General features: G+C 31.5%; 1 protein-coding gene across 1 annotated transcript in view; it reads left to right on the top strand.

Annotated features, from left to right (window-relative positions):
* LOC111640555 (ATPase family AAA domain-containing protein 2B-like) overlaps nt 1–16,757 on the top strand; it is a 55,479-nt gene that overhangs the window by 27,191 nt on the left and 11,531 nt on the right. The window contains exons 4-8 of the mRNA XM_023386571.1: nt 3,018–3,397; nt 7,286–7,445; nt 10,402–10,503; nt 10,579–10,696; nt 15,369–15,473. Coding sequence (XP_023242339.1) covers nt 3,018–3,397; nt 7,286–7,445; nt 10,402–10,503; nt 10,579–10,696; nt 15,369–15,473 — 865 coding nt within the window. The remainder of the gene's footprint in view (nt 1–3,017; nt 3,398–7,285; nt 7,446–10,401; nt 10,504–10,578; nt 10,697–15,368; nt 15,474–16,757) is intronic.

Here is a 16,757-nt window from a genome sequence, read left to right as displayed (position 1 = left end):
ACAGAACTTTTTTCTCTATCAGTTTCAAAAAACGGAGAACATAGATTTAAGGTCACGATCTCATACTCCAAAGTCTCGTTCTTGTTCAAGAGATAGGTGAAGACATAGCCATTCTGCTCATAGAATACATTTGAAGATGGTAGAGATGCAGAAGATGCGATATATGCATTAGATTGCACATGTTTTTTGGCAGAGAATTGGAGATTAAATTTGCTCAAGGTGATCATAAAACTCCCTCTGAAATGAGAAATAAAGAAAGATGTCCTCGTTGACCACACTTGCCATATTATGGATTTAAGATCTACCAAAGAAGTATCTATATTCTCGATCTATGCTTGCATTCTATTTAAATGCTCCAAAAATATTTGTAATTTACTATTTGAAGAAGCTTGTAAATTTCAACAAAAGTCTAATTCCTTCTTGAACATTAATCTCCTTTTTGGAACTTACATAAAACAAGATCAAGTGTTTAATTGACTCACCTGAGGCATTTCCTCGCTTCCAATTTTTTTCATACATTTTGTGGTGATACCTCTTGAGAAAGTGGCAAAAAAGTTTTCTTTTTCTGAGACAGAAACTCTTGACATTTTTCAAGAAGAAGAAAGAAATGAGTTAGATCATAAGAGAGCAAAAAATTCTCATCAACAGCCAGAAGAGTCAGATAGTGCCATCATTATTTTTTAACAACAAATTATTTTGGAAGAAAGCATTGATCCAGAGAGGGATTCAAACCTGTAATTTCTGACTATTGCAGTTACATTGCCAATTATGTTACCCAAACCTCTATTTGATTCTTGTTTTCAGACAGAGATGTGGTAGCATAATTGACAATGTAACTGCATGGAAAGAAGTTGCATGTTCAAGCACCAGATGATTATTTTTTTTCCAGAATAGCCAAAATTAAATAATTTAGGTTTAATTATGATAAAACTTAAATTTAACAGACAAAATTTCTTTCCTATATGTCTGATGTGAAAATTAACACCTGTTAATTTGAAATGCTTTTAAATATAATTAAATTAACAGGTTGTTGTTGTTGTTGTTGTTATTTTTTTAAATCCAAGAATCACTGCTCTTAATTAAATACAATTAATACTAAATACTGAACCTGTTACCAGTGTAATTTGCGTGAAAAATCTTCTTTCCACAAACGTTTTCGAGCTTTCCAACTAGCTCTTCTTCAGGTAGACAAAAAATTCCAACGAAACACTTTTTTGTCTACCTGAAGAAGAGCTAGTTGAAAAGCTCGAAAACGTTTGTGGAAAGAAGATTTTTCACGCAAATTACACCGGTAACAGGTTCAGTATTTAGTATTTCATCCCCGGTGTCAGAGTGAAGTTTAATTTAAATACAATTAAAGTGTATTTTCCAAAAATATGTTTATTTATTTTGATTTAGGTCATAAACTTGTTTATTGTAGTCTCAGAACTACTGTGTGATGAGTACATAAGCAATAATACTATATTTTCATGGATAGACTGACATGCTGCATATAACTGTGGGGGACCAGCATGCTGGAAACCCCACGGTTACTGGCATGTCAATTAAACTATGACTAAAAAATAAAATTAATCAGATCTAACAAAACTAGTTATTAATTAAATGTTAAAGTAACATTCTTTCGAGTACAATAAAATAGTAATATTGTAATTTGACTGACTCAAAATCAGGAAGAGTTTTCATTTACAAGACAATCAAACAATTAAGGACTTATTCAGATTAGTAGCAGTAGCAGTTAGTCAGTGTGGGTTACACTGACCATATATCCTGACCTTAAAAATAACACCTTCCTCTCAAATTTCATATAAAGTGGATGTTAATCCCTGTAAGATGAGATAATTTACAGTGAATTACTTAAATTTAATATGTTTACTTTACTTTTGCATTTTTTAATCAAATTATAATAAAATAAATATGAAAAAAAGCACTTTTGGCATTCCACAAATATTTTACATCATTAGAAAGAAGACAAAATGAAATTAAACATATACTGATATTAAATAAAACGTGCTCTGCAAAAGATTAGACAATAACCAAACACCTTTTTTGTTGCCGAGAAAGTTTATTTAAAACAAACTGATAGTTTCACAATAACATATCCTGATAATTCCACAGTTTTAGAATAAAAATTTGTTCATTTTTATGTGACATAACTCATTTGTTTTTTTGAATGTGCTTTCTAGAGAGGGGTGTATAATGTCATTTAACCCAGCATGCTGATATTCCCCTGGGATAAATTGGCATGCTGGTTTTTACCATACAGAAATATCTGATTTCATTGTCTCCACAGATAGACTGGAATGCTAGACAGTCATGAAAATATGATGCATTTCTTGTTTATTAATTCTGTTTTTACTTGTGTTTTCTTTGTTTTCTCTGTAAATCTTACAAATAAGTTTGAGAATTTCAATACAGCACTTCTATCAGCTAAAGATTTTCCATGACAATGACATTTTTTACTGTATACCATGTAATGTAAGTTAAAACTGTTAACATATTTTCAGATACATTTTTGAAGGAAGATTAATTTTGAAATATTGTATGCCTATAAAAAGTGTCTAAATCAATAGAATTTTTAAAGCTTTTTTTTTTTTTGCAAGGAGGTAATATATCCTTTGAGTATTGTAACCCTCATATGATGAAATTACAAAGCTTTTAAATCTTAATTTTATCTCACTTTTAATAATTGCATATAGCTGATATAATAATTAGATCCACTTAACTGCCTATAATATCCAAATTGTTTCTCATTATTATTGTTTTGAACTTTGATAACAGAAGGTAATCTAAATTATAATTATCAAACATGTATGGAATTAGTTTTACAAAAGTCTCATTTGTTATAATTAATGTTTGAAATGTTTCTGATGTTAGTGCATCTGGTATAGATGATTTATTCTTATAATAAGATTTGGATATGTTGTATTTTATTTTCAATGAATAAAAAAGTTTAATTTAATAAGTCAACTTTAAAGTGTAATTTAGTTTTATTGAAAAATCTTTTAAAATTATTTCAGTTTCGTCGACGATCACTCGTCTTGCAACAAGACAGCATGTACATTTAGGAGATGACAGTGACCATCAGTTACCAAAAAATGATCAAAAAATTCAATCTGGTTCTTCACATTCCTGTAATAACCATCTTTATATGAATGGGAACTTGAAAAATGCTAAAGCTCCTTGTGTTCGAAGAAGCCCCAGACAGAGAAAACTCATATATGATAATTTAAATCAGACTTGGCTTTTAGCTTCTAGCATTCCAGATTTAGCTAAATTTGATAATCTATTTTCATCAAATAAAAAAATAAATAGAGATGTAGAAAAGATTTCTTCAAAAGGTATCGAGACGAGAAGAAGCTACGAATTAAGAAAATTAGGTCTGTCTAGTCCAGATATTGTAAGTATCTTTATAAATATTTATTTAATTATGATTGATAAAGATTAATTAACTTAATAAATAAAGAAGGAAGCAATGCAAAAGTTACAGTAATACAGTCTGAAAATTTTCATTGATCTTAATCTGTCATTTACTTTAATAATTTATTTATTAATCAAATACAGTAAGATATTCATTCCCATTTAAATTTATATTCTTGACGCATACAGCTTTACCATCTCTGATTCCATCGAACTACTCACTAAACTTCAAAATATAAATTTAAATGCGAACGAATATCTTACTGTATTTGATTTTGTATCAATGTTCCCTTCCATTCTTTTCGAATTTATTTATTATTCGAAATGTCTTTTGATCTGTAGTATATTTTTGTTTAATTTAATTCTTTATATCTACAAATACAACATATAGGTATAATATTAAACGCATATAATTGATATCCTTTCACCGAGATAATACTAGCCACCGAGGAGACAAGTCAACCCATTAGGTGCCAGTCCCAAACCTGGTAAATGGTGAGGGTTGGTGTCAGGAAGGGCATCCAAAATTTATATGCTAAAACCCAATAGAATAATGGATAAGAGATAATATATGAGAGTTTGGATGTACTCTGAAAGTGGTGTGCAGTCACATTACCCAAAAACTGTGAGAAATGAGCTTGGGCTACTGAATCAAGGATAGGTTTGGCTAAAGAAGTTAGTCCAACAAAAGGAAAAGAGGAGGGTGTTTGATGTTAGAATGGGAGTGATAAACATTGGGACAATGACTGGAAAGACCATAGAGTTAGTGGACTTGATGCAACAAAGAAGATTGAGAATCTTATGCCTGCAAGAAACTATGTGGAAAGAAGATAAAGTAAGGGAACTGGGAAACAGCTATAGACTGTTCTCTAGAGGAGCAAATGAAAAAGACAGTAATGAAGTAGGCACTCTAGTTAACAAGGAGTTAAGAAATGGTGTTTGTGAGATAATCAGAAGTGACAGGATTATGAGTGTTAAGCTGGAGATAGGAGGAAGTTTTGTCACAATAGTATGTGTGTATTCTCCCCAAATGGGATGCAGGGAAGAAGAAAAGGATAAATTCTGAATGGAATTAGATAAAATGGGTACTGGAAACTCCAGAGAGTGAGAGATTGATCATTGGAGTTGAGAAGATGTAAAAGAGGAAAAAAGAGTGAATGGTGGATAGAGTATAGGCAAGAGAAATAAACAGGGGAAGAGAATAGTGGAATATGCAGCAGTATTTGATTTGGCAATAGTCAACACTTACTTCAAAAAGAAGGAGAATCAGCTGCTAACATATAAGAGTGGGGATAGGATAAGCCAAACTGACTACTTGTGTACTTCCTGTAGGATGCAAGAAACATCTTAAATACCTTTTTTGTTGTTAAGGTCTTTGTATAGCATAAAATGTCTTCTACATTTTATGTTTGTTGCTTGCAGTGCCAAAAGTGACACATTGATGCATTTTGGTACTGCTTATTTACAGAAATTTCTTTTTATGTTCTGAAATATTATAGTACTACAAGGGCTGTTTCTTTTTCAACCTTTGATTGTCCATAAAACAAAGACAAATGAAATAACAAAATGACTTTATTACCAATAGTTAGGTACAAACATGGTTACTTTTTGACATAATCACCATGAAGATTGAGGCATTTGTCTATCTGTGGACAAGCTTTGAAATCCCTCTTCATAGAATGTTGCCGCCAATGACTTGATGGGCCCTAACATTGTTTTGAAGATCATCATTAGTCTCAAACCTCTGCCCTCCTAGCCCTGTTTTCAATTTAGGAAAGAGGTGGAAATCACTCACTACTAAATTGGGGCTATATGCTGGTTATTTAAAGGTGGTGAAGACTTCCACCCAGCTTGGAACTTTTTAATGTGTGAAGACTTGCACCTCTTTCCTGAACTGAAAACGTGTCTAGGAGGACAGAGGTTCGAGACTAATAAAACAATGTTATGGCCCATCTCAAGTCATTGACAGCAACATTGTATGAAGAGGGGATTTCAAAGCTCATACACAGATAGACAAATTCCTCAATCTTCACAGTGATTATGTCAAAAAGTAACCATGTTTATACCTAACTTTTGATAATATATTCATTTTATTATTTACATTTGTCTTTGTTTTATGGATCATCGGAAGTTGAAAAAGAAACAGCCCTTGTAGATTCAGTTACATTTGGATTGCTAAATCTCTTTGTAGCATTGAATAGAGATATTTTAATTATGATCACCTAATATAAGTTATTTTATCACATCTGAAACTTTTTATTGAGTTTTTTTAGATAAAATAGTCTTTAAATTTCTTCTTTAAATTCTAAAATTTTCTATTATATTTTAAAGCATGTTAGAATTTATTGTGCATATGTGCATATAATCTGTAAGTCAAAAAAATTGTTAGTATTAAAGTACAATCTTGGTATAATTCTTATCATTAAAATACTGTTAAAAACATAGCTCATTGATACAGTTTAGAATATACCATTTTAAGTATTTCTTGAGATAAGAAAGCTAATTGCACTTTACATCAAATAATGTGAACTAGTGTAATGTTAAAGTAATAAATTCTGTCTTACAGCATTAAAACCAACATCTTATTTGAAAATTACAAATGCTTTCAATAGTTTACAATTATCCTCTTCAGGCTGATTCGGTTAGACTCAAATCGAATAAGATGTGAATATATATGAAATAAATATATAACGGGCAACATTTTTAAAGAAATGTTTGAGCTGTGCACCCATTGAATGTAATAAATTTGACATTTGATGATAAAGATTAGAAACTATTAAAAATAAAAGTTAATAAATTTTAAAAACAAAATAAAAATAAAATGAAATTTTTTAAAAATAATAATCCGTAGTTTTTCGATTTTAGTCAATTATATAACCTGATATATCCTTGTTAAAACTGATGCAGATTTAGTGAAAGAAATCAGAAATGTTCATTTAAATAAATTAAAGTTGTGCTGAAAATAGTATCTATGGTGTTGTTTAATACTACTATTTCATGTCTTCCAGATGTTCTTGGATACATGTCTGGAGTATTCTAATAGTAGATCCAATGTAATTGCTTTCTCCAATATAATTGATTGATTGAGAGATGATGTAAAGGTATGACATTTATCCCTGATTTTTGAGCAAGTCAACTTTATCTCTGACATTGCATAAAAGTTTATGTAAGGTAGGTTAGGGAACCAGTGGAATGATAAACTTGAATTTTCTGAATATGCATGATAGCTAATGACAGCACTTGGAAGGGCTCAGAGGATAAACTATTAATATTTATAGAAATGCTGTCCTCAGTCTACTTTTCCATTTCATTCACCATGGAATATGAGGTCAATGCTAAAATATTATTCTTGGATATGCTTATATACAGATCCCTAGATGGAATTATGTTTACTGTGAATAACTGATATTAACTGCAATTCATTGTCAACCACTGCCTGACTACAAGGGAAGAGAAATGCCCTCTGTATGAGAGCCATTATAGTGAAATTTATGTACTGGGGATGAAAGGCCATTGATGGAATTATATGAGGCAAGACATTGAATTAATGGAACACTTGGATAATCTGAAAAACTGATAAAATAAATAAAAATGAAATGAAAGAAATGGAGAGAAATGATGTTGTTGTTGAGACAACACCTTCTAAAGTGTATTCTGGTTGTCATATTTTCAACACAAAATTGGAGTACACAGTATATGGTGATGCAGATTATGCAAAGGTTTCACTTTTGTTATAGCAATTTTCTGTAGGACGTACATCAGCATGGTTTTTATGCCACTCTAGATTACAAGTAGGATATGCTGGTAATTTTGCTATAGTTTTTTGCAATTTGTGATTTTCAGAATTAAAAATATTTTATTTTTTCAGGAATTTGATGATATGTATAGTAGAGTTAAAAGACAAAGAAGAAAAACTGTAAGAGATTTATATGCTAGAAGAATATCTAGAAATACAAATATGACTGATAGTGAGGAAACTGATCAAAATGAAAGTATGGATGATGATGAAGGAGGAAGTGATTTGGAAGGTATTTAATAATTTTTACAATATTGTTGTATTAAAGATCTGTCATTCATACAAATTCTTTAGTAAACTTCAAAATGAGCTGCTTAAAAGAGCTTTGAGTGAGAAGATTCTAATATTAATTTATTCTTTTACAAAATGCAGTATTAAAATTTTGCAAATATTGTAAGGAATGAAAAATCCGGAAGACAAATTGTCATTGTTTTTGTTTGATCTAAGATGACAGTTTGTCATACCTTATCAAATGAGACTATTCTTACATATCTACTTGACATGGATGGATAAAACACCAACATTGTGAGACATTGGGATTAAAGCCCTAGCTGAAACAAAATTTATATACTCAGGTACAGTGTCACATAGGATATGGAGAAAGTATACTATCTTTTAGCATTAAATCTATTTACTTGATAAATTGAATACATGCAAGTACTTTTGATATTTCAAAATGCCATCCTCAGACAAACAAAGAATGTATAAGATTTAAATAGTGATTTTNTGATATTTCAAAATGCCATCCTCAGACAAACAAAGAATGTATAAGATTTAAATAGTGATTTTTAAAAATTTTATCTCAATTTTTCAAGTGTGTATGAATAAGGCTTTTTTCTTTTTCTATGTGTTGTTTCATTTAAAATTTTTATATTTAATATTTTTAAAATCCTATTGATGATGCACATGCTAAAAAACTCATTCTTTCATCTCACATTCTAATGTTATTTCTTTTTGATGTTACTTTATTATTATCCACTTTCATGCTACTTACCTTCTTGAACTCTCATTTATTTTAGTATTATACTATTCTTGGTCAGATAACTGAAAAAACGGATAACCGAAAAATATGAAAAAATACATTATTAGTATAGTATATTTGTATATCACTATTAATTAGTTAAATGTAATTAGTATATTAGTATATCATTAACCTACTTCACGTTGAATTTTCATCGATGTTAAGCCTAACAAAAATTTTTTTAAAATAATAATTGTCGCTATTGTATTGTTAAAAATTAGAAAATTAAGCCTCGTTTAAATACTGGCCCCCTTTTATGGTCGAGCCAGTGTTGCCAGCTAAAACACACAAAAGTACTATTAAAGTAGCCAAGGCATAGCCAAATATTGTAGCACCACATCACTAGCGGATATTTGAATTTGCCGACTAGAATGGTCGGTTAACCAATGTGACGGTTAATTGAGGGTCAGATAATCGATGCTCTACTGTAGTTCAATTACAATTTTTAATACGTTTACCAGAACATATTGGAAATTTAAACAAGTTTGAATTCAACAGAAAAAACATTTGTACTTTGTATCATATTCAGAATTATTACAAAAAAAGTTTAGGAACAAAACAGATTTTATTCAAAACATTTTCATTTTCCTAAAAGAACATCTTCAGCTAGAAATCTTTCAAAGCACTTTAGAACAAATACATTAAAAAGAATACTGTCATATACAAACTAATTTAAATTTTAAAATTACCAGTACATTGTTAAATACACAAAAATTTAATAAAAAGTAATAAAGTAAACTCTGAATAAATGAATCAAATCAAAACAGGAAATAAACAAAAAAGTAATAAAGCAAAAAGTATCAAAAAGAATAGTATAATGTTCTTTTAAGAGAAAGAAAAAAGAAAACATTTCTGAATAAAATTTGTTTTGGTTCCTGAATTTAGCATTTTTTTTTTAAATAATTCAGGTATGAATTCAAAGCTGAAATTTATCCTAACATCCTTACAACAAGGCCACACCCATAATAACACTCAAGCATCTAATTAAAGTTGTGCTGTTACAGTATTATATAACATCTAATACACAAGTTTTGTTGTTAATGGTTACTTCTATTTATCATTTCTGTGTTAATTTTCTGAGTTATATTTTATTTTAAATATTGCTATATAGATTTATTTATTCACATATTTAATTATTTTTATTTAATTTGATGTATTGGAATATTCAATTAAAAAAAAATTGTTTTTTAATTAAAAGAGTCAGTTTTAAGTGCTGGAACATTCCACTTTTGGAATACTCAGTAAACTGTTCAATTTAAAGGTGTTGAACCTGAAGCAGGCCTATAAACTAGGCTGAAAACCTTTGTTGGGCTGCAATTTGAAAAAACTGTAGACCCATAAATTCCTATTGTTGTTTGTCTTCTGTCTGTCCTTCCTTAATCTCGAGAATAGAGTTGGATAGATGAAAGTCAAGACCAGATATGAAAATCTTAGGGGCAGGAGCCCTGAATAATTATATACAAACTTCCGATGCAAACCAGAAGTCATATTGTTTCAATTCAAAAATTTTACCCCCAAAAGGTGTTAGATAGAGAACTGACATGACTTTATTGTTAAAGGAAAAGTATGACTTACAGGAGCAATCCACTACTCATTTGAGGTGAAGAACATATATTTTAAATTAAATAAAAATAAAAATATGATTGTCACAATGTTGGGCTGTAATTTTTAATGCCACTAGAAATAATCGCTTGTTTCTAATAAAGTATTCCTGGAAGATATAAGGAAGATCTGATATTGATTGATGTTAGTACAAATTCTTTGGAATATATCAATTAACACCTCTCTGTGAATATATCTGCAGTAATTTTCACACATCTAAGGTAAGTATGTTTAAAAATATATATTGACATAGATGTGTGAAAGTTTTTGGTTTTATTGAAAATTAATAAAGGTTTAATGTTTGTATATTAGGCTTAAGGCCTGTTGCAAAGCTTTCCCATTTTATAGATGCAAATATAGAAATATTTTAAAATTGGAAAAAGTCCAAAATCAGAAACAATCCCTTTCCCAAGTATTTCAGATAAAGGATTCTCAATCTGTATTACATTTTCTTTATTTTATAAAATAAAACAAAAAGGTTATGTTTATTTATCATCATAAATATAGTAAAGAATAAATTTTTTATAATAAAATTCTAAACTTCAAGTTTTTGATAAATATTTAGGTTCTGGTGTTAGTGGGGAAGAAGAATCACAAGGAGAAAATCATCCCAAATATTGCTTAAGACCAAAAAAGCCAATAACAGAACGATTTCAGTTTCCGATTGGTATGTTTCTTATATGATAGTATTAACAAATAAGAAAATCCTATTAAAATTTGTGTGCACATTCAATATTTACAGAGCCTGTTCGGCAAAAGAAATCATCATCATCACAATTATTTCATTCCTCAAGTCACATTCGTCACAGGGGTCGTCACCTGTTTCGGTCTCCCGCACACAAGAGTTCATTTTTCAAAAGGTATTTCTTTATTTATATTATTAAATGTTTAATAATAAATAATAATTATTTAAAAAGTTGATAATTATTTAATTTGTTTATTTACTAAGAAACAGAAAATTTACATTTGAAAATTGTTAAATTTCAGGCTAGATGTCGAATTCTGAAAATTCATACNGGAGGACATTTATATCTACAGATCTAGCCTCAACAACACTTGTATCAACCACAAAGAGGAATTAACTCTGTCCATAGCATGGCAAGCACTAATGGACAAAAGCCTATAAATCTTGTTAATTGCTACCAGCTAGAGTGCTCAGGCCCAGTGGGATGTCATCAAGAAACACGTATTCAAATTTCAAATCATGTTTTTAATTATGGAATTTGAAATTATATATGTATGGTCCTCTAAGTTAAATTTGATAAATCTTAAAAAATTTTCTTTTCCAACCAGTCTTGGACTAGGTCCAAGACTGGTTGTAGTTGTATACCCTTATGGGTTTTTACAAAGGCAAGTAACACATTAGGTGATCAAGGAATGGGGCAATCAAGATGTATAACACATGCCAAAGGAAAGGAGGCAAATTCTGCATTGTAAGACCCAAAGAAAGATATCAGGAGCCTCTGTTGCATTTCATGTTTCTAATATAATTATTGAAATGTTCTGTCATACATAAGTGCTTCTTTATAATAGTATGATTCTGTTGACTTTTTGTCTGCACTCAAATGGAAGGAAACCAAGGTCATTGTGTCAAATACAACAAACCTAAGAGTTGTGGAGGAACTAGTTATTACTACCTTCGTTTATCCACTCTTAAACAGAAAGAAAGAAAGTACCTCCATGGGTCTGTTTATTATCATTTCTAAAAATTTTATAACCTAACTAGCTTCAGTGGCTAAACTATTGGGTTCAACAGCCATAAATGATCAGGCTATATTTTGGATAAATAATTATAAAATAGAAATGAATTTGGCACTAGAGTTAGGCATTAGGTACCATCTCTTATTAAAATGAATAATTAATATTTAATTAAATAAAATGCACACTGATCAAGTATTGATTTAATTTTGTTACAATGAGAGTACATTTTTTTTTTTAAATAATAATCGTGTGTACTGTATCGTAAAAAATTATTTTTTTATGTTTCACAAACAAAATAAATATATTGAATAATATAGAAACAAAAAAAAATTATATTTTAAAAGTTCGTTTTAATATAAAAATTGTGATGCATAGCGACATCTAATATCAAAAACGTTCCAATGTAAACANATGATCAGGCTATATTTTGGATAAATAATTATAAAATAGAAATGAATTTGGCACTAGAGTTAGGCATTAGGTACCATCTCTTATTAAAATGAATAATTAATATTTAATTAAATAATTTAGAATAAACTGGAAGAAAAGAAGTTGCGAGTTCGAGTCCTGGTTCAGGCCAATTCTTTTAACATTTATTCTGAATTGGCAGAGCTAGTGCAAATTGAAAATGGTCTGTCTCTACAGACAGAACCCAGACACCTTAGCACAGGAAAATGCTAAGCTGATGGCGATACATGAGACTTACTATCAACCTGAGGAGACGCTATTACAGAAAACTCCAATGGATCCTAAGATTTCAAGTGCATAAGGGTCATGAACACCCCACATTCTTGTTTATTGTATGGGATGATTTACAATTTACCTGATTTTATCTTAGAAGTTTTGAGCTATGGATTTAAGTTCGTACCTCCTCCTACGACCGAGAATTTGAAGCTCACCCCTGACTTGGAGAGACTACTGCCAGGCCTACCAGACAGACGAAAGGAATACTACTGATGGATGGCCACACACACAATTAAAAATACCAAGAAGCCTTATGAAATAACGCAGTTGAGAACAAAATTATGACACACACACTGTTGTATGCAGCAAAACGAGGTTATGCTGGTCAGGGCCGACAAAACTAAATATCTGATCCTCATGAGGCGCACTACGTATGATCGACTGTTATTAGAGTACAGAACATCAATACATCAATATAACACAATGTGAGATCATGGACAACAATACAGTGGACAAATTACATTCGAGGGTTAAGTGCTTTGCCAATACCAAATTAGCTAAACGCCTGACAATGGGAAATATCCTAGTTGACTCTCCCGATACACCTAGTCTTTTTGCCTTTGCTAAGGCTCATAAACAGGGACAACAACTACACCCTCTTGTCAATATGGCTAGAGCACTGACACACATGCTTTAGAAGCTTGAACACAAGCTACTCTCTCCACACTTGGAGAGGTACCCTTTTACCGTGAGTAACCCTGTAGACCTCGTAACCCTCCTCAGGGAGATCACCTCCCCTCCACAATTTCTCATGGTATTGGACTTTAAGTCTCTATACCCTTCGATTCAACTCCTGCCTACCTTTTGTGCTCTCAGGGATCTTCAGCATTGTAAATGATGACAGCTTACATCAGCAAGTTCTAGAGATGGCACATTTATTATGTTACAATTCATTTTTTCAATTCAACAATACAGTATACACACAGGGAAGAGGAGTCCCAATGGAAGCCCCGTCTCAGGGGACTTATGTGAGATGGTGATAAGACAACTAGAATGCAAGATCCTCCCTCGTCACCTCCCCAACATCATTTTACACAGGAGGTACATAGATGACATAATCATTCTATGGAGGACAACTCCAGACATCTCAGCCTCTGTCAATTCTGTTAATGACAACCCATATGGCTTGACCCTGGAAATCGATCAAGCACACCCTATGGAGGTCCATTTTCTAAACATTAACATTAGAATTGAAGGGTCGGTAATCCATACTGTAAACTGGGATCGGAATCCATATGCATACCTGAGGGGTCGTGTGATCCACATCAGTATAAAATTGCAGCCTATAATGCCTTAATTAGAAGAGCACACACTCACTCATCCACTCAACAAGCTCTCCACGTCAAACTGAGACGTACTCGTTGCATGGGTACCCCAAGGTTACTCGTAAATTAATCAAGAGATTTCACTGCTCCCAAGATGCATTCCAAGTCTACTCCCATGACGAAGACCGACCTGATGACAAAGAAAGGATCCCAGTCACTTACAACCCCATATCTCAAATCACTATATAATGAGATAGCTAAGAAACACCATGTTCACATCGCATACAGATGTCCAAGCACTCGTATTTGACGTCCTTCGTAACGGAAAGGATGTTCCCAACCAGGACAGATACCCTGCAGTGTACAGCATCCCAATTAAGGATCACAGATACAATAGAGAACTCATCTGTATCGGCTCTTCAAAGTGCTCCTTGAGGGTTAGAATGAAAGAGCATGTTGATGACATACAGCACACGAGGACAACCATTGCTCTTGCCGTTTATGCCAGTGATCCAGACGTAGAGCCAGATTTTAACCAGGCGAGAGTCATCTTCACCTCACCATACACAAAACATCTGAGATGGTTGGAGGACATTTATATCTACAGATCTAGCCTCAACAACACTTGTATCAACCACAAAGAGGAATTAACTCTGTCCATAGCATGGCAAGCACTAATGGACAAAAGCCTATAAATCTTGTTAATTGCTACCAGCTAGAGTGCTCAGGCCCAGTGGGATGTCATCAAGAAACACGTATTCAAATTTCAAATCATGTTTTTAATTAAATGTTTTCTATTGGAAATTTACCTTCATCTGAAATTCATTTATAATTCGAAAGCATTTGTGAAAAAATGTATTTTTGTTTTTTCGTTGTTATTTGAGTTTCATACCAGTAACAGGTTTTGAGGTGTGTAAATAACTTCACTCCGATGTTGGTTAGTGTTGATTGGTATATGTTAATTTTTAAATATGTCATAATTTAAAAATTCATAATAAAAATAGAATGAAGACGGTAAAGAATCTTTTGTTAGATGTGAAACAAGAAAAATTATTCTGTTATTTAATTTTTACCTAATGCCAGGAACACACATGCGTAAAATTGTGTGGCAGAAAACTGAATCAGAAATCAGCTTTCGGTTCAGTTTCTGTTTTACGCTTTTATGCCAGAACACACATACGTAAAAATTCTGGCCAAATAGGAAACACCACTGCCACCAACAGTGCTAATTTTATTAATTTTTTTCTCTCATAGAGGCTATCTATCACTTTGTACCTTCCATTTTTTCTCCACTTTCTCTGCTATAATATAGAAAATTTAAATTAATAGACTTGTATTCCGAATTCAAATAAAGAATGTGTGATCTAAATACTAGGCCTATATATCAATTCTACTAGGCTTACTTGTTATTTGAAATTTAACACTTGTAGTCATCCATAAATGTTGTTTAAATACAGTGTCTTTATACATGAAACTGTTGTGGTCGAATGGATTCAATAAACTCCTCTATTTTTCCAGACCGTCACAATTGTAGGATTAACCCTCATTGCTGCCATTGTTAGAATAAAAACCACATGTCTACTTTGACATCACAGGAAAGACTTCTCTTTATTGGAGGAATTTTGGCGTAAAAATTTTTCGGCGTAAAAAGTAGAGACATGCTCTACTCTATTTTCAGTTCTGTTTCAACCAAAATTCCAGAAAAATTTTTACATTTTCTGTTTTATGCTAGATTTTATGCCAAATTTTACACATGTGTGTTCCTGGCCTAATTCTATCAATCATTGCTTGAAAATAAATATTACTTATATTTTTATTGAAGGAAACACCATGCAGTTCATAATAGTTCTTCAACATGTACTTCGAGTGATGATGAACGACATTTTGAACAAAGAAAGGCAAGAAGCATGGCACGTGCAAGAAACAGGTAACTTTTTAATATATTTATATTTAATATAAAAGAAATCTTCAAGGTAATGTCTTAATGTACTGGAAAATAAAGTTAAAAAAGAATGAGATCAGAACCAATCAGATGTTTTTAGAAATATTTATGAAGAAAGAAAGTTGTTTTAGTAGTTTGATTTCATAAAATATTACATTTCATGTTTACAACATATAATCTGTAAATTATTATTGTAATGGCTGAAATTTTTTTCTTGTTTTTAGTGAACTGTGGATATTCAAAAATATTACATTTTTTTATGCTATGAACTTTACATATAAAGATTTAATTTTCTCTTTTTATTTCCTTTTTTTCTTTCAAAGATCCTTATACATGTAAACATAAATACGTCATTAGATAAATGTATGAATTGTTTTTTTGACAAAAAATGATAAGAAAAAATTTGGATAATAATAAAGGGAAAAACTCTGCAGATCAGTGTTTTCTCAACGTGGATGATATTGTTTGTTCCTTCAGGTTCACTCCAGAGTGATTACACAGTAGTGGAATACTTGACCACTCCAAAATATCTGTAATGAGATTAGTAATGCTATTGGTAGAATAATTGTTTATAAAACAAATCCCAACATCTACAAGTTACACCATGCTGTATAAATGTTCCAGATGTATATACGATTCCTGTTATGGACAATAGAATTGCACATGACTTATTGTGTATAGTACTACCTTAAGATCTCTTTGTGCACACTTGAAGGAGCACAAATACAATGTACAGAAGTCACAACCCATTACAGCCCTGGTTGTTCATATTTTCTGATCTGACATGAGCGTCAGATCAGAAAATGCATCTGTACATTCATATATTTTGTATCAACTGGATAGATAGACAATAAAAAATCACACCTTTACAAAATCCAGCAATGAACTTTACTAAATAATAATGTTTTTGATCAGCTTCACTGATCTTCAGTTACAATAGAATAGAACAGGGGTGGCCAAACAGTGGCGCATGCGCCAAACTTGGCGCATTGGACGATTACAAGTGGCGCTTTAGTCAGTTCTGAGCAACATTGCCAGATTTGGCTTCTTTGCAATTAAGAATATTACATAGAAAATTAATTTTTTATAGTCTGTCTTGGCAAGTTCATTTGTTGCACAATTCGTTGCAATCAACTTTACAGATAAAATGAGTGTTCTCCACATAGTAAATTACAGTGTATGCATGTATGTTTATTTTCGATCAGTGCATAGGCGTCTAAATGACAGTGCTACCGTCCGGACAGTCCACGAGTCGGTTGGACTGCTACA

The sequence above is a fragment of the Centruroides sculpturatus genome, unplaced genomic scaffold (assembly GCF_000671375.1).
Source record: "Centruroides sculpturatus isolate CEXI.00-Female unplaced genomic scaffold, Cexi_2.0 scaffold1072, whole genome shotgun sequence".
Taxonomy (NCBI): Eukaryota; Metazoa; Arthropoda; class Arachnida; order Scorpiones; family Buthidae; genus Centruroides; species Centruroides sculpturatus.
This window is presented reverse-complemented; position numbering and strand designations above follow the sequence as displayed.